Here is a 27,967-nt window from a genome sequence, read left to right on the forward strand (position 1 = left end):
AAGAAGACTTCTGCCAAGCAGTGGACATTTATTGAATGCTAATTCTCCTGGCAGTTTCCCTGGAGTTGTATAAATGAGATCATGAAGCTATTTCTTAATAAGCTAATTTGCTAAGTAAAGAAAGAGACATATATTGACCAGCTCTAACTAGTTTAGCTTYACACTAACAGAGTATAGTACACCACATCATAGCATAACATTAAACTTAAGGTCGATACTACTCTTGTGTGCTGAAAGCAGACACAATCTTACTGTCCTTACCATCATTTGTCTGCTTTGAATTCTCAGGAGTTAATCTCAAGAAGCATGCCAAGTTCACACTCGCTTAAGTCAGTCAGGGTTGTTTGGTTAATATACTCAGCCAGGCTATCATGTCTTTGTACTTAATTTAATCCCTTGAAAGCAGCCACTTACTTGCTTATTGTAAAACTATTACCAAAAGAAGTGTTTCTGCCTAAATGCTGTAAGTAAATAGCTGCTTGACTTTGCAGTCCTGTAAATAATCTAACTAACTGTTCAACTAAAATTAGACTGATCACGAGCAGTGGCAGAAGGAAGGGCTTTGAAATTCTCAGCAAGTAACGAAACTGATGGAGATATATTTTATTTCTATAAGACCTGGACGAGACTTAATGAACCCGAATAAACCCAGATAAAGCCATGTTTTCTAACATACATACAACCTAAAATACTGCATAATTAATTGCAAATTCAAGGTTAGCAATCTATATCATGCACAACACACTTTTGAAAACAGTAACATTTAATGCCATCCTTTAAAGGGTACAGATTTAGCACTAACCAGACTCATTTTGTTTCCCTTTATGATACAGGAATGGTCGGGTCTTCTGCTTACCTGTCTAATGCACTCAAATGCCCACCTCAATACATAGGAATTTCCAGCCCACAGATCTGCCTTTCCAGGGCAGTTTTCTCAGCTGCTTCAGAAAACACCCAACAAGCCCACCAGTGCAATCCAGTTACATGAGTGCAAGTGACTGGCACTGCTGTAAGCGAACCCCGATGCTGCTATGTGAGATTGCAGGATAATTCAGCCTGGAAGGGACCGCAGGAGGTCTTCAGTCCAGTTGCCTGCTCAAAGCAGTGTCTAGGTCAGRGCTGGCTGCTCAGGGCTTTATCCAGCCGGGGTGCAAAACCCTCCTGGGWTGGAGGCTGCACAACCTCTCTGGGCAACCCACTCCGCTGTGCTCAAGGTGAAGAAGTTTCTCTTTATAGTCAGCCTGAACTTCTCTTGTTTCCACTTACCTCATTATCTCTTTTTCCCACCACACACCCCTGGGAAGAGCCTGGCTCTGTTTCCATGATGATCTCCCTGCAGGTATTGAAAGGCTGCTCTGAGGGCTCCTGAAGCTTTCTCTTTCCAGGCTGAACATGAATGAAAGATGCTCTACTTCTCATTGAGTCTTTTGGACTGGGGGCATAGGTACTAAAAGAGCACATTATATTACTGTATTTCGGTATTGCATGCTGAAAGATGGTTAAGGGTTCTCCTACCAAAAAAAAAAAAAAAAAAAAAAAAGAAAGAAAGAAAGAAAAAAGAAAATCTTCCCAAAGTTCTCTCAAGAACACTTTGAAGTACATAGTGTGTGAGCACGAGTTACCAGTTAGCAAACACTACAGAAGGAATAGAAGAACACGATCCTCTCCAAGGCCAAAACCTGTATCTGTTTGAGATCCTGAGCTGTTACCTAAAGAAAGTGTTAACAGTAATACATAGTTTTCTCTCATCATCTGATTAGATACAGTGTCTTTAGGATGCTCTTAAAATAGCCCCCTCCCCCTATCTTTAACCAGATTAACCCCACTTTACAGATACTAAGGTGTCAAACAAATGGGCATGCCTGTGTGTCTACACACATACATGTACCATATGTGGAAATTCCTAGCATCTAAGTTAAATATAAATCTTTCATTGTAAAGTTAATACGGAGGTCAGAGTGCTTTGGATGGCCTGACAGGTTCAAGCTATGTGGGGGCACACATGTACACATGCGTGCATGCATGCGTGCGTGTGAAAGGATGTACTTCTGTTTTCCTGAAAAGTTAGATTCTTATAATAAAGTAACTGTTTTCAAGTCTGGCACATGTAGTTTAAATTCAGACACACATTAAAGTAAATGCAGGTTATGTTTGTGTCAGGTGATTAACTTACCTGCCTGCACTTGGCTGTGAACACCCAGGTGAACATAACCTGACTGAACACCCGCAAAAAGCCCCACATGTTTGGGGTAAATCTCCCAATTCCTCATGCTGAGACATTCCAGAGGCTCCCCCCTACTGTGCCAATTTGTCAGTTCGTTGGAAGAAACTCTGAGGATAGTGGTGGAAAAATCAGCATTCAAGCAGTTCTGCTGGAGTTGTCTCAGAAAGACTTTATAATTTGCAGCCTAGACGGGTCATCATGCAACCCCGTATGCAAATCTCAGGTTCCTGTGGGACTAGTAAGAGTGGCACGGAAGCAAAAGGGAGGTAGGGAAAGTAGCGCAGATGCATTCGAACTCTACATAATAAGACAATTCATTGGTATTATTTGCTCCACATTTCAAATGAGCAGTAACAGCCTGAAATCACAGTGAAACAATATTTATAGCAGGCAGTTAGATAAGTATGTACTTAAAGGATGTCTATCCAGTGACTTAAACAAATGAAGGGATTGCYCAGAAGTAATAAAGTAGCAGTACTGGTTACAAATTTATAGATTAATTTATATACTAAGGTACAAACTTAATTGATTTTATTCATTTATTTGCTTTAAATTTGTATTCATAGTGACATTTACTGGCACCTCCTAGTCAGAATGTTCATACATTCTTGTTCATACATTAACATCCTGCATATATCTTGGTAATAAAAAGTAACCATTAGGTGGGCACTAGCACATTATAAAAATATTATTCAGAATTTGTGTATTTGCCAAAAAAAGTAAGACATAGAAGTGTAAGGTCAACATTTTCTCCAAAATTCAGTCACTGTAACTCAGATTTTTCCCACATGGCCTAATAAACTTAAGTTGCTGATTTTAAACATTTGACATAGGATGAACAGCTGAAGCCATATAGATCTCACCTATAAAATTTATACTGTGTCTTTATTAAAAAACAGTCTATTTTTAATCTTCTTTTTTCTAAAAAAATTATTAATTAATTCTTAAGTCAGTAACCAAATGTAGTTAAGTCTGCAAACTCACTGGAGAGGTACCTTTCCTGGCATAAGCCCATCTGAATGCCAAGGAACTGTCTGATGTGAAAAACAGGATATAAATAAAACAAGGTTTTCTTTCTATACTATATTTGTACAAAACAGATATAGAAAATACTCAAGTTTTCCTTAGCAAATAATGTAAAATTTGGACAATAACACATCCATGTTTTCTACTATATAGCCAAAAAGAACTGCTTCAATTTATTTACGCAACAGTTCCGGTTGCAGGATTACCTATGCCAAAGACCAGTAACAGACTTCAGGAAAGTGATTTGCAGAAGCAAAATTGATTTTAAGACTTATTGTGCATTATTCAGCACTTAAGTTCAGTTTCATTGTTTTGTTTCCATAAGGAAAATGTTGCTGCTCCATTCTTTAATACAAGTTAGGAAGGCATATTCTTCAGACTTGAATCAAAATCAGATTTTAGCTTGAAGGGGGTGAAGGGAAGGAAGAGCATCTCCATGTAAGCTGCATTTCCTGACTGATACTTCAAGGAATTCTGTACCATGTTATGTTATCATCAGATCTATTCTCAAAGAGGAAGAACCAGTTAAAAAAAATATATATAATGCATAGTTTCCAAAGTATACTATATAACTTGATGAAGTTCTTTTTTTCATCTACACTTTAAGGCACAGAGATTGTTATCAACTCTCAAGAGAGTAACATCTCCGTACCAAGAATGAAGTAGCATACGTATTTAATACTATTCAGCAGCCAGCAAAAGTAGAGAAGAGGCAACCCTGATGTTGTCATTCAGTGTTCTAGCAGTTTAAGTACAGAGCAGACTAACAACAGTCTGGAAAACAGTAAGACCTTGAAAAAGCAGTTCTGTTTCTGTTCATTATTTGAATTCCTTAAGAAACTGTGTAATGGAAGTGYATCTTTCCCACCAACATGGTCTCTTGTGTGGAGGCAGACAGGTTATGGAAAAAGATCATGGAAGGCTGAAGATGAAGTCAAGCATGACCATGCCCGAGTACAGTATCTTGTAGAGTTTATAGTAACGGTACATCTGCTTTGCTTGAATTTGTTAGTACAGTTAGTCTACTCAGCCTATTGTTTAGGAACACTCCAGAAAACACTTCAGCTAAAATTCCATACAGTGGTGCTTTTGTGAAATGTCCTTGCTCGCATCTGGAAGAGCTAGATTGTTCTCAGTGTAGCAGAGAACGTCTTGCCTCTGAAAGTCACGCTACGTATGTCTGAAACGGCCATCTTTCGGCATCTGAGAAACTCCAAATGCTGTAGAATGCTGCAATCTCTCTTCCCCCTAACAGCATAAATCTGTGTTACCTTTAGCTTCATTTTCAGTGTTGCAAACCCTGGGCACACTGTATCTGAAAGGTCAAACCTTCATGATGTAAACGCACAGATAGTGACCAAATATTTGCCCAACCATAACAAATATGCTGAAGTATAGGTAAAGCATGTCATGCAGAAAAGTGGTTTCTAGAGGAAAAAAAGTCATCTGAAGATTTCAAGATGAACTCCCACAGGATCTAAAAAATCCCCTCTAGAAATCTCACCACCTTCTGATTCCTCCAAGGTCCATTTTTTCATAATACTTTCCCTATAGCTAAGAGAACTACAGTATGCTTGAACATGAATATGAACTGCTTTCTCTGAGAAGCAGCATTGGTTTTAATATGATTTGGCTCTTGAAGACGTTTGTGATTTTCATCAATACAATAATTTAAGTAGGCATATTCATCTAAAAAGATATGGAAACTGCAGGTCTGCACAGATGTGCATTCAGCAGAAATTCAGCATTATTTTTACATGGTATATCCGGATTCTAGAAAAGGCTTTCAGAAGTGCACAAGGTTTCTTCCACTGAAGCATAGAACAGCTCAAGTCACTTGTTTTTGATGTTCCCTAAAGAGAAAATGAGTACTTCATGGACAGTTCCCTTTCTCCGACCTGAAATTTGCACTTTCTCATTCACCAGATTGCCATTCAGCATCTGTTTTATCAGAGTACTACATCCGATTATTGACAGTCTGCTGTTCACACAGCCTCTGTGACCATAATTATTATTCACTACTCTTACTGCATGAAATTCAAGTTTTGCAGTGAAATGCCTTCATTTCAATGAGATGTAAACATTCATAAAAAATGCATCAATTCTGTAATAATAATAAGAAAAGAATTTTAATTATCAAACACCAGATCATACAATATACAGTACAGGTGTTTCAATAATGCAATATCCATTCTTAGCTGTTTTAGTTATGACAATTTTTACAATCTTTCCCCACAAACTTTGCTAATACCTGTCAAAAACATTCCATATAGAAGGGATGACTCAGAGACTTCCAAGTTAGAAGAATTCTTCTTCAAATGGGGCAGACATTCCTGAGAATAAAYTTTCTTCTTTTATTGTTACTTCCTTCGATAATCTTTAGGTCTAGAAAAAAAATAGTACTTGGTTACAAAAATACACAGAATAGAACGCTTTTGCTTTAAGAATGTAGTAACAGCCATAAATATTGTTATTTCCTTATTCTGGGTGCTCGACATTTTTGTGCTGCTGAATATTTTCTGGATAAAAACAAGTCTACTAACACACCTAAGAATTTACAAACATCATGACTAGTTGGTCAAGGTGTTCTCATGGACCACTTCTAGTTTCCTAAGCAAAACAAAAAGTCTCTTTAAAATAAATGCAGTCTTACAATGACTTTAAACAGTATTATTAATTTTTCTCCACTTCTTAAAAATGAATAATCTCTGCAAAATGGCAGGTTTTAAGGTAACGGCATAGTCCACCACAGTGTTGCTAGAAAAATGAAACCTGATGACTGAAACCCCCTCCCCAATTCCTACTTTAATTTTTAAAATTTCTCCAATTCCTTCTTGCATCACAAATGTAGAAAACATTCAGACAAGACTGCGCTGTTTGTCATCCTCTGCAATTTCCTATAAAGCATATGTCGTACTCTCTGCCTGTCATACAGTCACTGGCTGGAGAAGGCACATTGTCCCTGAACCCACAAGGTGTAAGATCAGACCAGAAGATACTTTTTATAAGAATGCTAAGTTCTGTAAGCTTATGTCCCTAACAAATCCTGGAGAAAAGTCAGGTGTCTGCCAAGTCACTTAAAATAAATAAATAAATAMATAAATAAAACTCAACCACCACCACCCCCCAAAAAACAAAACAAACAAGCAAACAACAACAAAAAAAAGAACAGTGCAGGCTGATGGTCTCTGACGCCTGGAATGCACTGGGTGCACGTGGCATATGCACAGCATGAACTAGCTGGTCTGCACAACAAACTACATCCCCAGCCACACTATCTGCCCTAAAACAACCTATTATAACTACAGAAGCATTTTATTCTTGGCTTTTCTGATTGCTTGTCTCATACAGAAATTAGGAAAGATGAAGTGAACCATATCTTCCATTTGAATTGAACCAGAGATGTAATCACAGAGGTTTTGTAAACATGTAATAGTATGAGAAAATTATGGTGGTGGATTTTCTGTGAAGCTGAATTAAAACCCAAGACTGGAATATAGCAAAAGCTGCAATCTACAATAGCAAACCAAGTTATGATGTTGCTAAATTTTATTATTAATTTTGTTAAGGCAAATTAAAAGCAGACAGCAATGGAAGTAGGGAGCTCACTGTGGAGGCAGTGTTCAGATCGTGGCGAAGAAGGCATGCAGAAATCTCTTAATTCCTTAATAGATATTAACATTGTAGGTTGCATATCTAGCATTTTTCAACTCATCATACTGCAAAGTCAAGTCATTCATGTCATTCTTCTACAGGTCTGTAAATTCTTACATGAAAACAACTCAGGAATTCAGTATGTGCTATTTTAAGTGCATGCCACCTAAAATTTTATGATTATATGAAACTAAAAGAGAAAAAAAATAACTTTAAAGACAAGCTAGTGTTCAGATTGTAATGATTTACAAAGCTTCTCTGTTTTCCCTTGAAGTGGTATATTCTGTATTAACATTTGAACTTGTACCTTTTTTGACATGAAACAACTTTAAGTACTGCACATGAACAAGGAAGTGCTTAAACCAAACACCATTGTTTACATACTTGTTTAATGCTGGACTCCAAACTCCACATTTGGAAAGGGAAGTCGTATTTCCTAGAGTCCATACTTGAAATCCTCAGAAATATTCCACATTTTGTTACTCAGATCTCATCCTTACATACCAGAATATATATTTCATAATATTACACTGTTGGTGAGACATTAGGAAAGAGTGGAATTTTGAAAAAATTTCAGCAGTGACTTAGTAAAAGTTTTATTACTGCATCCATCCTGAACAGACAGACCACGCTGAAGAATTTTGAATATTACATTGTATAAATACAGATGTCTTGCAGCCCGTATGTATTACTCCTTTTTATAAGCCAATTCACATTGCTCAACAAAGCATTCTACGTTTTTCTTTGAATGGCACATTTATAATTTTAATACAGAGTGCTCCAGAGGTGACAGTTTCACAGTACTTTTCTCTGGGGTGTAAATTCAATTAATTTATTTTTATTTTGTGCTGCGTCCAATCCACATTTTAACCTTAGTGCTCGTTGTCTTAAAGTTGAATGCGTAAGACACTGGACTCTCAGTTTGCAGTCTTATGAAGTTAATGAAGCTTAAAAGCAGAATTTTCTGTTGAAATGCTTGTGTGAACAAATATAAAAGTTTTTAAAGCCTTTTCTAATGTCACAGTAGGCTTTTATGCCTACTGGTACTTGGCTTTCAGAGGCTACAATCTCTGTTTTTAAAGATTCCTTAGCACTAGGAAAGCTAAGCCTTGAAAAATATTACCTTTGGCAATAAATATCTTGTCAGAGGAAGAATATGAACCTACAAAAACCTTGTCCATTCCGAGAGAATTATGAACTACTTGTGAGCACCAGTGGAGAACTGCTCATTGATAAACCACATAAATCCCTGGAGGAGTGGTGTTCTCAGCTGGCTGTGCTTTCACACTTCCTCAGCAAAGCTGCAATTACTTTGCATTTGCAACAAAGAAAATGGTATCTCCTGGCAGAGATGGTTCAGAAATTTACCCAAAGGCAAGGCTTCACAAAGCTTCATCTCTCTCTTTCTTTCAAGTAATGTTCTTGAAAAAAATTGTCTGCTGTGTGTTAACAGCAGACCCCAAGAAGTAGGGGATGGAAAGGGCAGAATGAGGTAACCAGCATCTCTGAAATCAATGCTGAAAGGCGAAGTATAACGGGTTCACCAAAAATATGCAACATAAATCTGTGTAGCAGATGTCTGCCACCAAAATATGTAAAAAATGTTTGTCCCACTAACATTTTAAACTGTACATAAAAAGCATTTTAAGAGACAGTCCAGTAAGTTCTAGGGAAAACAGCAAATTAAATCAGCTCTTTAATGTCCAATTATGCCATTCCTCTCATTTCCCTCCCTTAACAAAGACTTTGCAGTTGAGTAAAAGAAACTAGAGAGCTGGCTCTAAGCAGCAGATTCTGATTACAGATTTTAAATCTCTCACGTTCTGCCAACATTTTTCCATACTCGCTGATAAGAGGAATACAGTTGATGCAAAATTCTGACAATTCATAGTTAATTCCCACTGAATCAAAGCAGTAGAAAAGTTCACATGTGCAGTTCATAGATCAATTTTGCTATGGAAAATGAAACATTCTTAGTTGTCCCCACTGAACCTGCTAGTGTTTTCTTCTTCCCAAAACACTATAGAATTGAATAAACTGCCATTTCACGTGGAAGCCAGCCCTATATTCCTGAACACACAAGAAATCAAATGGACCAAGATGATTTGCCTATTTAAAGCATCAACTCCTTTGTTCTGTTCCCCACTTCGAGAAAAAAGAAAGCCAAATCAAACCCTAGGGCACCTGCTAAAGTTATCTCTAGAGGCATCACCAGGCCTGGTTGAGTCTATTTCATCATCTGATTTCTCTTAAACATATATCTGAGCATAGCTCTTTGTAAATCAATACCCTGTAAAGTTTTCCTACCCAGATTAGTCAATGTATTTATAAAAAAAAATGACCAATGATAGCTGCTAAGTCTAATAGTTTCAGCAAATATTAATCCATTCTACAGAAAAACAGTACAATTAAATATCAAGAGTSAATGTGCATGAATAAGAAGAACTTTTCTGACAATATCGCGTATTTTCTACCTCTGTCACTGGACTGTGGTCCTATAACACAACACCTCTAGGATCTGCACCATGCAGGATGAAATTCTKGGTAGTATTTACTCAGGAAAATAAGTATACGCAGAACGTAAGAGAAAACAGAATTGATAGCAGATTAACAAAACTGAACTCTTACTATTATTTTCAAAATAGAAAATGAGATCATGAAGAAAATCTTTACCCCAAAAGTCTTTAAAATATTATATCATTCTGTCAAACAGATGTCAAGATTAGAAAACATAAGTTCTAAACTTCTAATTTGCCTACTTATTTCTTATTCCAAGTATCTACAGATTCAGAATAAAATATTAATAGAAAATGAAGGTGAGTCTTCTGAGTACTCTGCCACTTGGCGAAGCCAATTCTGCCTGGTCTACTAGTACAAGCTATTCCCAGCATGCCACTTAGTGAATACAGAGAGATCATATGGAAAGGGAATTGCGAACTATCTGTGGCCCACGAAGACCCTATATGCAGTATGTAGACTGACATGTTCTGCRGAGCAGAGCAGAGAGGAATGGGATAACTTGTTTAGAAAATTAAGAGAGAGTCATATTTTAAAGGACCTGAGCCTGCTGTAAGGCTTTGTAAATCCAGATATTCTTTCTATATCTATTACTTGGATGTAATGAAAATCTTAGGCTAATTGTGGACTGTACAAAAACTYAATCTATGAACAGACTGTCAAAGGCTGAATCTACAACACTCACAATAAACACTGAAAATGTTGGTGGAACTAAGAAGCAAAGGAAATGAGCTATTTAAACTTTCATAAATAATGTGCTATACTTAGGGGATTCTGAAGACACCCTGTAAGTTAAGGTAACTTACAGTGAATAAAAATTAGAGCAATTAGTGAAATCTCACTGAAACACAAATCTGACTTATTCTCTCTCAAGATTAGAGCTATTCCAATAGATTAACAAATTTATATTCAAAAGATAAGTAGGAGATGCTACATTGGGAGTACAGATGCTTCAGATACCATTAATTTTAAAACAAACTGAATTTGGTCTGTTGTAACACAAAGAGGCAACTTATAAAATGTAGCAGTGTGTGAAATTCAGAAAGACACTGAARAAAGAATTCACAATGGCAAATTAGTTTAAGGAGGTAAGTCTCTTCAAGCCATCTCTAAAGCCAAAGAAGAGAAGCAGGGCTTCCCCAGAGTACCTTAAGTGAAGGTCCATTTGTATTTATTCCAAAAGGGGCTTGAACTTCTTGAGTAAGACTGAAGTTTGGTGACCACATACTTTAGAAGAATAACTTCAGCAGCTTCCCTAACAATTCCCATCAATCCCAAAGCACACCAGTTTCTGCAGCTGCATAAGAAAAAAAGGTTGTTTTTAATATAGGATGGTGTCTTGATTCTCTTTATTCTGTTGCTAAAAAAAAACAGACTACAGAAAGGCAGGAAAAGTGATGGAAGATACTTAAAACCTGCCTTTTTGCCAGAAGAAATGCTCATCAAGCAATGATCTCAGTCTCTGAAAATCTCAGATTGCAACTACAAATTAACAATCCAAACGGACCGATTAGTTATGGCTATGATGAGAACCACCCCAGCAATATTCAATATTCTTCTTCTACATGATGTGAAATGTGGTCTTCGTAAAGCGTTTTCTCTTGCCAAAGTGGACAGAAAAGACACAGACCCATTCCAAATGTTAAATGTATTCAACTTTCAACTCCTGGAGAGAATATTTATTTTCATCAAGTCTGAACAGACTTGCCATCTTTATTAAATTCTTGTCAGCACATTCCAGTAAGATGTTTCCCCTTGCCTAGCAGCGTTTAGTGGAGCAAAAACATCCTCCGGGGGAAAGAAAAACCAAAAACAAAAGGGGGATGTCATTCTGTTTGTGAAGACCAGATCTAAGTATTCACCAGTATATACTCTAGTTTCTGCCTCAGTTTCAAAATATATAAGCCAACTTCACAGCTTCATTTCTATTTGAGGGAATCACTTTTTAAGAGTTACCACAACAGACAGTTGAAAAACATTTCTTACCTCAAATAAATGAGGCTCCAGTGTAATGTATGACATAATTGGAAGACTGAAATGCTGTAAAGGACTGTGAAATAACTGCTTTATATACTAAGTGGGTAATTTTAGAAATATTTTCTCTTCATTTTAGTAACTCAATAYTTCTTCAAAACTACATATCTTAACTCACTTTACTGTTTCTTAGAATGTCTAAATGCAGTGGGATTCCCTGTAATGCTATAATAGATAATAGATTTTGCTCTTCCTTCTTCTCTCCAAAGAACAAGTTACATGCCTGTGACTGTTTTAAGCCACACACTGCTGATAAAATACCACTTGAAAACATGGCCTTCTCATTTTTTTAAAAATAATCATATATCCATAAGCTATCTATTCAAAACAGGTTTATCATATATATGTTGCATTGTCCTAGATATTTAAGAAATTTAAACAAGACCAAATTTAATGGAGTTGTTAGTCATTTCTGTGGTGGCAGGAATGTATTCATGATTGCTAACTAATTTTTGTAAAGCTGCCTCTACTAAGGAATAAGACTATCAATATTGCAGAAGTAGCCTGTCAATGCCTGCTCCTGACTCAGCAATGCACACCTGGTTTGAAAGCTCTGAAGATCTCAAACTGCATTTTTCTCTTCACCTGCAGGCAATCTCAACACTGGAGAAGGTGACCCAAAGAGACAGAGTTCYCTGCACACTCTGCAATCTCACTACCAATAAGACAGACTGTTCGGAAGGGATTTAGCCTTGTGTTAGCCCTGTAAACAGTCAGTGCCTGAAAGCTAACTAATTAATGCTGTACAGAGATAAACTGACACAAAGATGAAAAAAATTCCAGACATTAAAAATCTGAAATAAGTTGACTGCCATCCTGTGTTAAAGGCACATCCATCTCTTCTCCTATCACAGTCTGTGCAATGCTCCACATCACTTGTAAATTCAAAAATTTCATGCCTAGTAGGATTCCCATTTTTATGTGTTATCTATCAAAAATAAACTATCAGTCTTACAACTCACAGTTATCAAAATGTTTTAAGATTAACTTATGCCAGAAGATTTTAAGTCTCTAGCAGCTGCTGAGAGAGACTTYTTTCCACTGACTCTTGTTAGTTCTTTTTTAAATATACCTCCTTCCTGCACAAAAGTGGACAGTTCTCTACACAGCTGAGTGAGCAATCCTTCAGGACAACTGTGTGCAGTTTTACAGAAGCTCTGCATGATTTTCCTATACAGATTTTAAAAATATTAAATTACAACAGGGCTAAAATTTGGAGAAATTTGTGTGTTTTTYGGATTTTCAACCAAAGAAATGTAGTTAAAATTGTCTTACAATACTTCTGACTTACTTAAAAAGTAATTAAGTGGTTAACCAGTGCTATCTACTGGCTCATAAATGTGTCTAAGTGGGTTTACAAAAAACATGGTTTCTAACAGAAGATGACAGATGAAGACCAATTAGTGAAAGGATCCTGTGGACAGATCATGCCACTTAACATCTTGTCTTCAGTCAGTCTTTGATCCAGTTACTGTGAAATAGTAAAAACATTAGATCTGCATTACTGTAATGGTCATCTTCGCATTTAAGAAAATCATAGTCACAGGAATGTGGCCTTATTGCTAACTGATGACAGTACACTGAACACAAACGAACTCCACAGCCACATCTTTCATGTACTCTTAATAAATTACAATACTGTATATGTGTTTTTTTTAACCTTCTGCAGTATTAAAAGGTTTCAATTAATTTGTTTTTGTACAAAACTGCTACATAATACATATGGAATTGAAACTGTGGTCTACATTGGCATACTTCTTTAAAGATTAACTTGTAATTATAAACATAAAATTTCAAATATCTTAAGATTCATTTTTACAGACATTCTTACAAGACAGGCTTTTATACTGAACTGTACTGAAAACTCCAAAACAAAAGGAGTACCTGTATTATTTTTAGGCACACTTCGTAAGYTGAGCCAAAGTTGTAGTACATGCTTCAGAGGACACAGGACCATGATGAAAACGTAGCTTTGCAGGCTTGCGAGTTTTAGCAGACTTTGGCTGAACAGCCAATTTGTAAAGATGTATTATGTCAGCATCTTACTAAGTATTAATAATTACAACTCGTCATTTTTGAAATAGTTGTCTTTAAACTTCAATTGAGTTGCTTCTATATACTTTTATAAAAATAATACCTAGTTTGCAGCATGCTTCGAATTTTCTTACAGTTAGCTCTCCTGCATAATAAAAATGGCTGTAGAATAGAGTTCATTAAAAAGACTTCTAGCAATTTCAGACATAATTAAATCTAGAAGCAACCTAACTGTGTCACTGTGGTGCTCAAGCACAACAGCCTCTAGCTCAGATGGAGGAAAAGATACACTAACATGTATCTTTGGGTTGGACTAGATGATCTCTAGGGGTCCCTTCCAACCTCAACCATTTTGTGATTCTGTGAAAGTTAAGAGCTGTTAAGGTATATGCTAAAGGGGATTTCTGAACACATTTCATTTGTTTGACTAACCACACTAGTAAATCAAAACCCAAGGATCAGGCATGGCTATCATTTTCTGTAAGACCAAATTAGGCAGTTAAGCTCAAATATAAACTGAATTCGGGGCTGGGAGGAAATGATTTGTTTTTTATACTCAAGATATACCTCCAATTCTAGAGTAGTTCTAGGTCTCTGGCAAAATAATCAGTGAAAACAACTAATGATATTAAACAACTAATGATATTTAAACTATCATTAAACTTCCAGTAACTACCACGCTGGCCTGTTCTAAACTGTGGCTCAGTTTGGACAAAAAAGGACCTCTTCCATAGTGCTATAGTTCTCATGCAGACCACTATGTGGCTAAAAAGCATTTCTGCAAGAATAGATTACTTAGCGTGGAGAACTGGTATAAACCACTGTAACAGAACTAACAAAAGATGGCTCTGCTACRCCAGTACACCTATCATGATGAACTTTTTATTGTATACGCAAAGCTTAAGATAAATCTTTTATGGTCCTCAACTACAGCTCAGGCTTTTCCTGTGTAAAGAATTCACCTATTTTAATAAAAAAGTGCCCATAAAACAATTTATTTATAACAGTGCAAATATGYATTTAGGTATTCTTGGGTTTGAGACTAACTTTTAAGTAGTTCAGGAATCATACTGGGATTTCAGCCAGATTATGTTACATTGTAATGAGCCATTCTTAAACCTTACTAATTTTGACCTGGATTACATGAACTTCATTTATAAGCTTATTTAAGTTAAATCAATACAACGTATATGAAACAGGATCTTAGCAAACGATGCCTTTTGCAAGCGGAAGGGTCTTCCTTTAGACGACATCTTAAAAATCAAATATATTCTACTAAAAATGTAGGGCCATAGAAAGAATAGCACTGTTCACTTGACTTTGTCCAAAGAATAACAATATTCATCATATAAACAGAGAAGCTGGTACAGGAATGGCAAAGTGCCTTCCAGACAAAATCACCACTATAAATAAATAAATAATAATWAAAAAAAAGTAAATGTAACTATAAGTTTATAGAACGTTCATAAAAAAAATCTAATTTTATTTTCATCAGAGCAAGTAGCTCAGCAGTCTCGCATACACTCTCACATTGTTTGTCAAGTTCTCGTTAACGTAGTTCGTACTTTCTCACATGTGAGATCAACAGATTTTTAGGGCTGGAGGGGAAAGTAGCTTTAGATCTTTCTTTTTGAGAGCCTCTTCAGCCAGCTGAACTCACAGCACCCAGTTAGCCATTTATGAAATCTCTTACCTTCAGTAATACCCTGGCTACGATGTAAGCTTCCCCCAGTAAAGAGTTTAGGAATCGCTTGCACTGGTGTGTTTTATGTATGCTAGRGAAGAGGCAATAATTCACTTTAATAGGCTAAATGCTTTAAACGTAGATTTGTCAGATTTTTAACATTATTAAGCCACTGAGCCATTTAGTTTACTATCCAACTGCTGYCTGCAGTTAAAGCCTAATGTTGCAGACGAGAGCAGTTTTCTTCATATGTACTTAACTGTGCAGCGTTTTATCCATGGGAATTTAGAGTCAGCTCTGGCACACTGCAATATGAGACTCAGTTTTGGTTTTCTGTTAAGATAAATTCTRCATGAAATCGTCATTTTTTAAATGTACCTACCGCTAAAAAAGTACCAATGATAGTTTATAAATTGTAATGGGGGTTAATGATTTCCAGTTAGTTACTGGAATTCCTATTGAGGGGGGAAAAAAAAAAAAGCCAAAGAAAATGAACTTCCATCCTCAAAGAGTATGTTGGAACAGAACTGTGTTATATTGGCAGCATAACCTTTTCTCTGTCTCTCTAGTTTCTGTTTTTAGGAAAAAGTGGACTTGCTCAAATCTTAAAAAAAAAAAAAAAAAAAAAAAGTTTGTGTTGGCCATTTCTTCTCTGCATGCTGACACATACCAACCCTGCTTTGTGAGAGTATGGAAAAGCACACAAGCTGGAGAAACAGTATTTATTTCTACTACAGAAATACCCCAAGGCCCAAGGAAGAGCCAAAACACTACTGTGTGAGGTGTTTTACATATACAGTTCAAAACCCAAAGAACACAGACACAGTTTGCAACTAAAAAGCAATTAAGAAAATGACTAGAGGAATATGTTTGTTTCAGCATAGAACTTTTAAACACTCATATATAAACTTGAAATTGTCCTTAAAAAGTAGCTCAAGACCCTACCATCTTTGGCCGAGATCTTCACAGCTTGCTTTCTGAGATTCCTCAGATAGCTCGAGTAACGGTCCTCATTTATATCTCATATATCTCACAGTGATTTGTATTTTATGCATCTCATAGTGATTTTTCACTTATATCTCATACTTTGTTCCTTGTAGAACAAAAAGCATTTTACGCTTTTTTTTGTTTTATTAACTGCAAGTGTCCTTTTGTGTTGGCTTCCTGTAATGTTATCTGATGAAATCAGCAGATCAAGAACTTCATAAAGTTAAACTGCCTGTCACTGTTGCCTGCAACAGGGTACTGAAGTGTCCTGTTGCTCAGCATATGGGGAACAAACAGTGCCACAGCTGAGACTTTGCTTGTCATAACTAGGACTCTGCTCACCTGAAACAAATTCTGCCTTCAGTCTAGTCTCTGCCACCCTCTCCCTCAAAGCAAGATGTAGAGAAGCGGGCTAGAAAATCAGGTAAGTTACTCAGAAAAAATAAACATTAAAAATGTATTTGGTTTTCTTAAATTAAATTTCAGAGTTTATAATACATAAAGTTTTAAAACTATCAGAATCATTTAATGACTCCCTCCTCCCTTCCCCCAGGAAGACAAGCAAGAGACTGTCTGACCTATGGAGAGGCCCGTGGAGAGCTCCTGTTAAGCCTGGCAGCAGAATAAGGCACTCCATATACACACCAGCAACAAACTCTAGGCACTCCTAGAAATCGGACTCTTGCTTTATTTCCTTATGGGAAACTCTCAGGAAGGTAGCCTGGAACAACACAAAGTTGTCTTTCTATATATTTGGTAACATTCTGATTTAAGTGATTTTAAACTACACCTTCAAAAGCAATTTCCTGCCTTTAAAAGAGCGCCGTCTATAAATAGTCAGAAGGAGAATTTTCAGATATTCTGTACTGGGAAAWTTTACATTGATGTAAATCTGATCTATCCTTGCTTTTAGAAGCAAAAACAGAATTGTCCTTTTAGTCATATCTGCCTGGAGAATTCAATTATGGTTTTTGTTTAAAGCTCTCATTAGAAACATTCTGTTTGAAACCCTGAAAAAACTTAAAATAACAGATTCATTCACAGTMAGAAGCCACAAATCAAACTCAAAGGAGCAAGTTTTTGATTCTCCCTCCCCTCTAAACTCATCTGGATAGAGGTAATGTAACTTCAACTTCCTTGAACCTACACATTTTCGCACCACAGTTGTTTCAGACCTCTCCATCAAGGATCTAAGAGGTAAGCTTTGTACAGTTTGGGAAGTCAACTGGTTCAGGTTAGGGGAAAAAGGAAATGTCTCTCACGGGAAATATTTTGACATTGAATTCTCTGTTTTCATGGAGCAGGATCCAACTTGATGTGGCCATAAGTTCCAAAAAATACAAGCTATTTGCTAGGTTTTCACATTGGACCTCTGTTTTTACTAAAAAAATATTTCTCCGTTTTAGTGGTCRACTTTGATATTGTATATTTGTCTATAGTGCGTCAGATTCCTATTACCAGAAAATTAGCCCTAAAAAATATAGAGTTACTTCAATAGAAAACATAAGTAAAATTCCAATGAGATCACCAGCAATGTTGAATGCGTTATTTTTACTTTCAGAAGGCAATTATTTGCATATTACTTCATATTAAGAGAAAAAGGTTTATTTCTTCGCAACATTAGTAACTTTTTTCCATGCACCTTACCTTTATATCTGTATTTTGACCAGTTTATATTCAGTGGGCTACATTCTATTTCTTCTACTGTGACTAAGTTTCTTAGGTATAAGCTTTGACATAAAAACTTAAACATTAATTTTAACAATACAATAGCATTTCCCTGTATTTTAGGTCTTTAAGTACTTTTAATCAAACTATGCTTTTCATTTGAACCTTTCCACCAAAAGATATAGCTATCTTTAAAGAGCTAATATTAGCTGATCTTGTTTTGTTAGGGAGAAAAAAAAAAAAAAAAGCCACATGTCCCAGAGATTCTTTCTCAAATTGGCTCCCTATTTTTTTTTTTTTTTTATCATGCTCACAAGAATTTAATTCTCTTGAACTTCTACCCCTTGTCAAGTACAGTAGTCAGCAGGTGTGAAATTTAGTGGAGGATAGACAAAAATCACGTAAGTCAGAATGACTTATTCAAACCACATGAAGAAGAGGTGAGTTTTAGAGTCTTTCTGTATCCTTCATTTTCTGTTTATTGTAGGCACTACTCCTACTGCTAGAAGCTAACTATGGGCCCTGCAGAAACTCACAGTCCAAAACACATACAACAATAAACATACAGCCTTTCGATACCCCAAATGCAGTTCACATGCAGACACAGAGTCAAGGAAAGGCTACTCATTTCAGTGCYGTATGTTCTCACCCAGACTTTTAAGGTTCCAGTACAGACTAACAAATAAAGCCAGAGGAAAAGACAAATCGACCTAACACTATTGAAAACATATGTTTTTGGCTTTTTAAACATGGCTTATTAAAATTTTCATCTGTTTTACTATGTATGCTTGTTTACTTTCATTATATATATATATACAGAATCATAGCATAATTTAGGTTGGAAAGGGCCACAGAAGCTATCTGCTCCAACTTCTCCCACACTCAAAGCAGGATCATCTCCAGCATTAGATCAGGCTGCTCAAGGACTCATCCAGTCAACTTCTGGACACCTCCAAGGCTGCAGGTATCAGGCCTCTACAATCTTCTGGGCAATTGTCAGTTGGAAAATCATAAAATGACTAGGAACTTAACAGAAAGTCAGTTTTGCATTTGGAGATACACATACGTTCCTGCAATATTTGTATTTCAAGATCTACTGGGTCTTGAGAATATTTGCTATGAAACAACTGATGTTTCCTTCACAGATAAAATGCTTTCAAAAAAAAAAAAAATCAGGCTAGATGGTTGAGGTTTTTGTTGCATTACAAGTTGTAAAGAATATCAGACTTATATAATCATATTTTAATTAGCGTCTCTTCAGTTTGTTGAACAAATCTGCCTACAATATTTTATTCCATTTTAGACTCATTTTTAAATAAATCTTTTACTCTATAAACATTAAAGAATACGTAAATGCTTAAACCTTTGTTGCTTCTGTTGTCTCTCAAAGCAATAATACAAACACTAATTCTTCCATGAGCTCACACACACTAATAAAGTTCAGAGCACAGCAGAGCCTATTATAGCTGGGTAGTCCTACTGCATTTCTTCTAKTGCTGTCAATGCAAAACTGTCTATTATCAGACATTCCAGCTGGCAATCTAATCTGAGAACAGTTACCATTACAATTCACTTTAAATTCCTTTTTATAGGCTTCTTCTGTGCTCTACTTATCAAATCAGAAAGTTACTTTACAAACTTGCTCAATTCCATATTTTTTATTTCACAACTAAGCTGCTCTATTCCTGTTGCTGTAACATTGTGAATATTGTAGAATCACCATAATATATTAGACTCTCTCTGTTAGGAAAAAGGGAAAAGCATTATGATCTCATTACTTCAAATTAGAAACTCTGTCCAGCATCAAGAAGTGAGCAGAATGTTAAATTAAAATTTATCTAGTTGACACTAGTATCTGACACCCAAAGTAGTCTGAGCGCAGGCCAAGACAAGAAGCTGAGATCGCAATGCTGAGTACAGTGACGAGCCCTATGGCTAGCAGRGAGATGGTAGATACTCATTTTCATTCTTAACCTCTGTACAAGGACTTACCAATCCCTGAGTGCAGAGAAGAAAATAGGACTAGAATCCAAGAGTTGTATAAAGCAAAGGTACGGCTGCAGTGCTAGGAATGTCCACTTGCTTTCAAAACAGGTCCCTGCTAGAATAGGTGACTGAAGGAAAATTTCTGGCTCAGTCTCTCCCCTCAGAGAAAGCCCTAAAATTTTTCCTCTCTTTCTCCCTGTTCTGCTCATAGCCCACTAACTCTAGTATTAATTTGTCTTCTAAYGCTCTTTTGTTGCAGAGCTTCTATTATGTTCACACCTCGGTCCACCTATTCCCTGCTTCTTCTCACCAGAACACCCACTTAAGAGTTACCCCACTGTCCTACAGAAAAAGCACTATCGTCTCCTCTGTTGAAAGCACCAAATCTGCTGCAACTGCAGGGCTTCTAAGGCAGCAGCAGATATGGCAGTCAACCAGTCAGGTAAGCCTTTATGTCTCTCTTGTGAAAAGCACTCCTCAACCTCCATGACTGCCAGGGATTAAAAAAAAAAAAAAAAAGAAGAAGAAAAAAAAAAGAAAACTCACACATCACACTGTACACAGATAGCATTTTTCAAACGTCTATGAGGACGACCCTACAGAGCAGAGAAATAGGAAAAATGGGTACACTTTTACTCARTTCTTTGGATTCCTCTCAGCGAATGCCTCCAACAAATGCGGAAGGGAATTCTAGCTTCAGAAGAGTTTTCCTACTTGCAGATTTTCCCAAGAATCAACATGCTCAAGTAGTCTGCTCAATGCTAACATGAAGCTATTAGGAGACTTAGATTGACAGCAACGACTAAATTAGATGGAATCAAGGTTTACTTATCCCCTAACATAYAGGGCTATCTGTCAACACAATCAAGGTGGCCTAGCACTAAGATGAACTCCAGCAAGACTACAGCAGTGCAGGAGTGCAAAGGAAAGCATTTCCGAATCTGGCAGTGCAGCACCATTCCCTTCAACAGCAGTGACACTCTCAATTAGCTAGTTCAAGTTAACTGCCAGATTCCTGTTTAATAGGAACAGTTCAGTTGTTTCATATAACAATCTTCATGAGTGTTGGTACTAAAGTTTATTATATGAGAGTATATTACAGCATGTGAAGTTTATCAACTTTAATGCACTGTAGAATTCTTGACTTTTCTGTAGTGTCCGAATTAATCTCATAGAAGCTACAGGCAAAAGGATCTCAGCATTTTCCACTCCATCCAGTAGAGGGGATAATCTTGCCTTTTTAAAAAACAAAATAGCAACGTGCATATCTGAAAAAAGCCAAAACCAATCTACTTGTTTCCACCCTGAAGAAAGGGTGAGAAAACAGATGATACCTATTAGTCTTGTTTAAGGCATTACGGGGCTTAGCTCCATTACAGGTGTGGCTATACTAATATGCCTCACATTATTCTACTTCTGCACAGAATTTATTTTAGAATCACTTAGGAGCCTAAGGACACTTGATTTTTGAAGCAGTGTTTAAAAGCATGACCCACATTCACGATAACACAGGAAGATCATGGTACAACACAAATAATTTCATAAATCCTCTTCTTTTTAAGCTGTCYGTGTCCTTTCCCCATTTTAGAACAGCAAAGGCTAAGTCAACCCACATTAAGCAAGCACTATATCACAACAGAGTGTCTGGATTCGGATGCCTAAACAAACATGCTCTTTTTCTTTTTTGCATACTCCTTGTAAGTGCCCTCCATACAACATTCACCAGATGTTTAAACTTTCTTTACCAAAAATATATTAAATTCTACATACTGAAAATGAACGGAAGAGCACAAGTCATCTGTATTAATCATCTGGCAGACTCCGGATCAAAACTCTAGTCTGCTTGCTTAATACTTGCAGTTATTCAGGTTTGACATTTAAAGGAAGCAGAGTATTAAGACATTAATACATTTCAAATTTTATCATCAAAGGGCTGCTGGAAACTTTCTAGACTGATGAGCAACTATTCATTTGTTTAATAAACAGATGTAAGATCTGCCATTCTAGTTTGCATCAAAGTTCCATCAGCTCCGTAACAGAGTCACAGGGAAAAGAAATAAAAAAAATAGGATAAGTTCACAGTAATATTTAGGACTTCCTGGGTCAGGAGTCACCTTTAGAGAATCATATTTAATTGTCATTTATGGACCTACATTTCCTTTTTTTGGAATCCACTTAAAACGTTTACTCAGCACTGGTACGTTGACTACCAGACAAGGCAAATATCCAAATACACAAGAGCAAAATGGTGTGCATCTTTAATAGTCACATAATGTAGACCCTCATGATATCTCATGTTTCACTAAGTTTAATTACTCAAAGCAGAGGAAAAATATTCCGTAAATGAAAGGTTTCATACCCCATTTTTAACATTTAGCATCAGCGCAATTCAGTATGAATACTGTGTGGATGTGCAAGCATAAATATATATTATATATAAACACAGAGTTCTACTCAGTTCTTTTACTTAAGTCTAGGACATTCGTCTAGTCTACTTTCTCAAGCTATTATGAGGATTTACAAGCAAAAGCCTACTAACATTAAGAAATGTCACTAAAACCAATAGAATCAATGGAACGTTGCTCCATTTTCCCTGGAAAGGAATACAAATCCTATAAATACATGTGAAACAGATACAGACATCTGTAATATTTATGACTGAGATTTCTTAATTGTTTCTCTCTGGCTTGAGCAGTGAGAGCCTGTTGGTATATAAAAGCAACTGTGCGCACACCTTTCTTTTGAATTACAAGTAAATCCTTCTCAAGTGTCCATTTATTTTATCCTTTGGAAGAGTTCCATCTCTTGTCAATTGATCTCTGCAGTTCACGGAGGGCAAAGCACTATTTGTATGTGCTTTATAATACAGAAAATACACATTATTTGTATGTGCTTTATAATACAGAAAATATACATTATGTTTTAAAATGTTTCATTTACTTAAAAGAAAAAAAAGCTTTAATATAAATTTTAACCTCCTCCCCTACTGTGAAACTTATAGTGTGAAATTCCCCTTCACTTCATTAATTCAAATTTTATTTTGTTCCTCCAGATAAACTTTACTTTCCTAATTAAAACACCATTCCCCCTTTCTTTGTATTTAAAGCCTTCCTTTGTTTGAAACAGTTACTGGTTTTTGAATTGTATAATATTTTTTTCTACTGTACAATCTTGCTACTATCTAGTCTTTACTAGCTAGAAATCTAAACCTCCTAATTACCACATACTCCTCTCCAATGCTGTTCTAAAATCAGCCAGACCTGAAAATTTGCACCAAACCTGTTAAATACTCACAATAAAATGCAAAGGGTTCAATTCTGCAAAGTTCTACTTTTAAGTTCTACTGATCTTAAGAAGATCAAGYGATCATTCAGCTATCAAGACACTTGAGAGATTGTATCTTAGGCAGACTCATGGGATAAAGCACTACTGTTTCAGCAGCTGACCTCTGCCAACATACAGTTAATGCCTGGTTCAATGGGACTACTCAAAAGGATGAGATACCACTTGAGGCTTATACCAGGACTGTTCTCTAGGATCACTGTACAAATAGGTATGCAGGAACACTTTTCTTTTACAGGACAAAGAGAAGCAGAAATTCAATCACCTTTTAAAAACTACTATAGTAACACAAATCTAAATGAAGATAGAATGCTTGAAAATTAGAAGATATTAACAGCTTTGTGGAATAAAAAAAATCACTTGTACTTAACCAAACACATTATTCAAGATCATCAAGGTGGTATCGGTGTTAACCTATTTACAGCTCTGCCCAGTTCCTTRCTTATTACATTTCTTCTTGAATTTGACTACAATATTCAGGGAAAGGGGCATACTTTATATTCATTTCTGATGTCTACCACAATGAGATCCTAAACATGACTCTCAGAATGAAGACAAGAAAATCACACTGGTACTAATCAGAAAGTGTCATGAATGCAATACATTATTTTCACTAACAAGTTGACTTAGTGTTGCATTTGGTGCTATTAAAAAAACCCCATCATTCATATTTCAAACAAATACTATGGAACTGATTTTGCATACTGAAAAGAAAGTACTTATCAAAATAAACATATAGGTGAGTACCCTGCCAAAGATCCATGCTCCAAGGTCTGATTTGGCAGAACTCTTTCCCACTTTATTARCAAATTGAAAGATGACTTTATGTGAATTACGTCCTCACAGAACCACGTGGGGTTTCCTTTGGCTATASCTAATAATTACATACTATAGAGCACATACTCATAGCTCAAAGAGAGTAAGTGAGTAAGCATTTACTCAACTACACTTTGACAAAGTAAAGTTGAGAATACCATTTTCAGGAGCTTTTCAGAAGTAAGAAGAAAGTGGCAATTCTTTGCTTCCTCCCTCCAAAAAAACATGACTTTAAGAGATAAATAACTACTTTTTTCTTACTCATATTGTTAGAGGCCAATACATTACATATTCAGTCATGTTTCCTTTTCAAAAATCTAAGATACTTACGGAGTCCAAACCATTGGAAAGGCAGCAATTTCTTCTGGCGTATATTCATCTAACCTCTTAGGCACTGCACGTGGCTGAGGAAGCTCTTCCACAAGATTTTTCTGTATATCTTCTGGGATAACCTAAGGTGGGGGAAGCACAGTCTTAGCTATCTGCTTGATAACAAATAAATCTTTTGCACAGCACAAAGGCACTAAAGAAAAAACATTAAATAAGTATTAATTTATGTATATGCCATATTTTTCACATAAAGTCAGTCACTAGTTCCAATTCTGCACTAAATGATTCAACTTACTTTACATACTTGGTGCTAACAACTTCAACACAACTAGTTTCACTGGCATTTGAAGACACAAAATATACGGCGTCCTCAAAATAAACACCTGCAAAATAGTTTTAAAAAGCTATCTTCAATCCTTACCTACAATTTTATGTATCAAAATTTATGATTCAYGATTCTCAGAAGAACTGAGCAGCAGATGGGCATTAATGGAAAAGAGCTAACAGTCACAAAAACACCACCAAATTCAAATTGATGGTATATTTCAAACCACCTATAAACCTCCAGAAAAATGCAGAAAAAAATTCTCACATTTAAGATCTCACATTGAATATTTATTTTCAGGAAAAAAAAAAAAAAAAAAAAAAAAGCAGCCCTGTTACACATTCCTTGGAGATCAAGCCTGGACATAAACACCAACAGTGCTGCCAAGTAATCAAGGACAACAACAGTGGAATTGATAAGGTGGAAGCAGAGAGGCTTAAGAGAAATGAGATCCAGGCCATCTGTACTAGATGCTGCATCACAGTCACCACTACTTTGAAAATTKTAAGTCTGCTTCTAAAAAAAGAAAAAAGGGTTAATAGATTATTGGCTATGGGAACTTAATGTACTGTGTAGTGGCTCACAAATGTAGTGAGAAGAAAATCAAGTAAGTTCTTCCGTAAAAGAAACAGGGAAAAAAGTGATAGGATTACAAAGCATTAAAACTGGACAGAAAAGACTGACCACCTTATCCAGCCAACAAAAAAATGAACCCTATCTTACTGGGTAGCCTCCCTGGGTAGTGGAATATTCTTACAAATACCCATGCTGGAGAAGATGTGGCTCAAATCCCTACCTGTATAAAGGCATTATGCTTCAGAATTTGCTAAAAACTTTTTCTCTCAGAAAAGCATGCTTGGGGAAGCTGCAAGTCAAAGTTTTCATTATTTTCATGTACTTTTAGAAGCCAGACATAACCTGTGAAATCTTCATTTTGTGGCTTTTAGTAGACATGAATCTTCTGTTATAACTATTACTGCAGAGTAAGCAAATCAATCTGTCCACCAAATTTTATTGACGCTACTGTTTTTCACACTAAATGTTGAACCTAAATTCAAAAGACTAATTGTCAGGCACATCACAATTTTGTGAAATAATAAAGTATGAGCATATCTGTATTTATACACATATATAAAATGTGTCCTGTTTTTTTTTTTTTTTTTAATTCATCTATCTTATGCCAAGTAAGAGATTTGCTCCTGCTAACCTGCCCCTCTTCCCCTCCAAAGCAAACAAGAATGGAAAGGTAGCTCTTCATAACTACTGACTCACATCATCTGGGAACAGGTGCAACCTCTGCATCATAGTTCTTCTCTGAAGGTTTTTTGGAAGCATTCTATAAACAGTCAGTTTAACAATCTGAGGAAAGAGAAAATGGTAAAAAAAATATATATATACATGAGAAAGTCTAGAAACAAAGGTAAAAGAAATGTTTCCCTTTAGACTCTGAACCTCTTCTCAGTCGACTTCTTCCATGCTGAAGAACCCTAGTACCACATTTTGAAGACGCTCTACACATGCTGTTCTGGGTAAGGGAACACTCTCCCAACAAGATCAGTCGTATAAAAAATGTCAGCTTAGAAAGTTGAGAATTATATTTAGTATTGTCGATTACTAACTAGAACCCTTAGATTTGCCTAAGTATCGATAAGTCTGTAGCAACTCCACCACACTGGTACCTTTATTACCTGCTTATAGATACATTATTGAGAAAAAAATTACCTTGTAACAAAGTCACCAGGTATTCTCTGGGTCTATTATAACTTGTGTTTGATGTTTCTATGTAATTAATGTATCATATCTTAAGCTAAGCTGACATACAAAAGCACTGCCTCAAGAACATACTATAAGCAATTATAAATTATTCCCTTACTATTAGTTCCAGATGGTTGATCTCACTTCTGAGCATCAGCAGTGAACAGAATTTGTACATTTACAACAGATGATGCTTACAGAAAAGCAACACAGTTTAGTAYGATTTGTCTTGGATCCTGTTATAGAAATCTGCACTGTAAACAAGAAACTCAGTGCTATGGACTTCATCCATAAGGGGAACATTTTTTTGACATAAAACAAGGTGCACAGATTGTAGGAGACAAAATAAGGTTTCTATGAAGAACAGMAAGTCTTTTAGGGGTAGATCTACATGTAATTACATACACAAGCAAGCCTGCTCTGCCCATGCTCCAAGCCAGCCAGACATAACCCAGCTCCAAATCAGGAGCTGTGTAACCATGCTTAGTGCACTGTTGTCAGTAACCCATGCTGAAATGCAGGATATTAAGCACAAAATGTACTGCATCTGGATATTTTGAAAAGTGTATTGAACAAAGTTGTTTTAATAAATTTAAATAAAATTGCATTTATAAAATTAATTAAATCAATTAAACCAACATTTTTAGAAACATTCACTAACATTGAGTTCCCAGCTGGAAACATGCAGTCCTTAACATCTGAAAGATAGAATGGCTAAGTGTTTGAAATTCATGAGAAGTGCAGGTTCTTAAACCTGTGAGCATTTCTACTTGGATTCTCAAGCTAGCAAACATTCAGATAGTTTGGTCTCAATGGTTTTCATTTGGCCATTCACAGGTTTGAGAGAGAACTTAACAGACAATAATTACATTGTTAAATATTCAAATTCTTCAAAAAACAGATGTTTGTGCCAGATTTTTCATTTTCCTCTGCAGCATGAACCAYAGGTGTTGGAACAGGTCTATGACCCAGATGAACTGCTGGTCTATTTGGGTTGCAGCTCCTTCTGCCTGCTGAAGCTGAGCTGATTTTTCTAGTTCTATTACAAAGGGAACAATTCAGTTGTAAAAAGGTGCCTATTAAAGTCATACTGGAAAAGAATGAGTGATTTGTAGGTACAAGTTAAACAATGAAGAAATACTTCTTACAGTGTACAGTCACTGCAGAATTGACAACCTCAGGGGACYGTACACTAACATGAAAGCAGGATTTGGAGAATGAAACATGGATAATCAGCTATTCAATAACAGTACCTGTAGTTAGGTATGCTTAGTTCAGTAAACACAAGCAAAGGTTTACTTCGAGCAGTCTGCCAACTTCCACGCCATTCAGAGACTGATTTGGCCGCCTATCCCCTCCTCACATACACAAGAATCTGCATAACAAGGTCTGCATAAGTAGAAAAAAAATCACMTTCATACGAAGCAGACACTCTTTTTCACTGCCAGATAGTGGGTTTGGGCAGGCACGATCCCTGTGCCAGTAACTCACAGCAGAGGCAAGAGACAGGGAGCAAAGCCCCCAAATGACTTTATATATCCTTTACAGCCACTGGTCAATGCACCTAACCTGCAGCAGAACATCA

The 27,967-nt window shown here is 36.3% G+C and overlaps 1 protein-coding gene across 1 annotated transcript in view; it reads right to left on the minus strand.

Moving 5' to 3' along the window:
* Positions 1-5,352: 5,352 nt before the first annotated feature.
* Positions 5,353-27,967, minus strand: part of MRPL13 (mitochondrial ribosomal protein L13) — a 35,704-nt gene continuing 13,089 nt past the window's right edge. Inside the window, exons 4-6 of the mRNA XM_085313549.1 lie at positions 25,900-25,986; positions 24,303-24,424; positions 5,353-5,635 (exon numbers count right to left, since the gene is read on the minus strand). Coding sequence (XP_085169675.1) covers positions 5,611-5,635; positions 24,303-24,424; positions 25,900-25,986 — 234 coding nt within the window. The 3' untranslated portion in view covers positions 5,353-5,610. The remainder of the gene's footprint in view (positions 5,636-24,302; positions 24,425-25,899; positions 25,987-27,967) is intronic.

This window comes from Rhea americana, unplaced genomic scaffold (genome assembly GCF_003343005.1).
Source record: "Rhea americana isolate MKP2758 unplaced genomic scaffold, rheAme1 scaffold_0, whole genome shotgun sequence".
In the NCBI taxonomy this organism is placed as follows: domain Eukaryota; kingdom Metazoa; phylum Chordata; class Aves; order Rheiformes; family Rheidae; genus Rhea; species Rhea americana.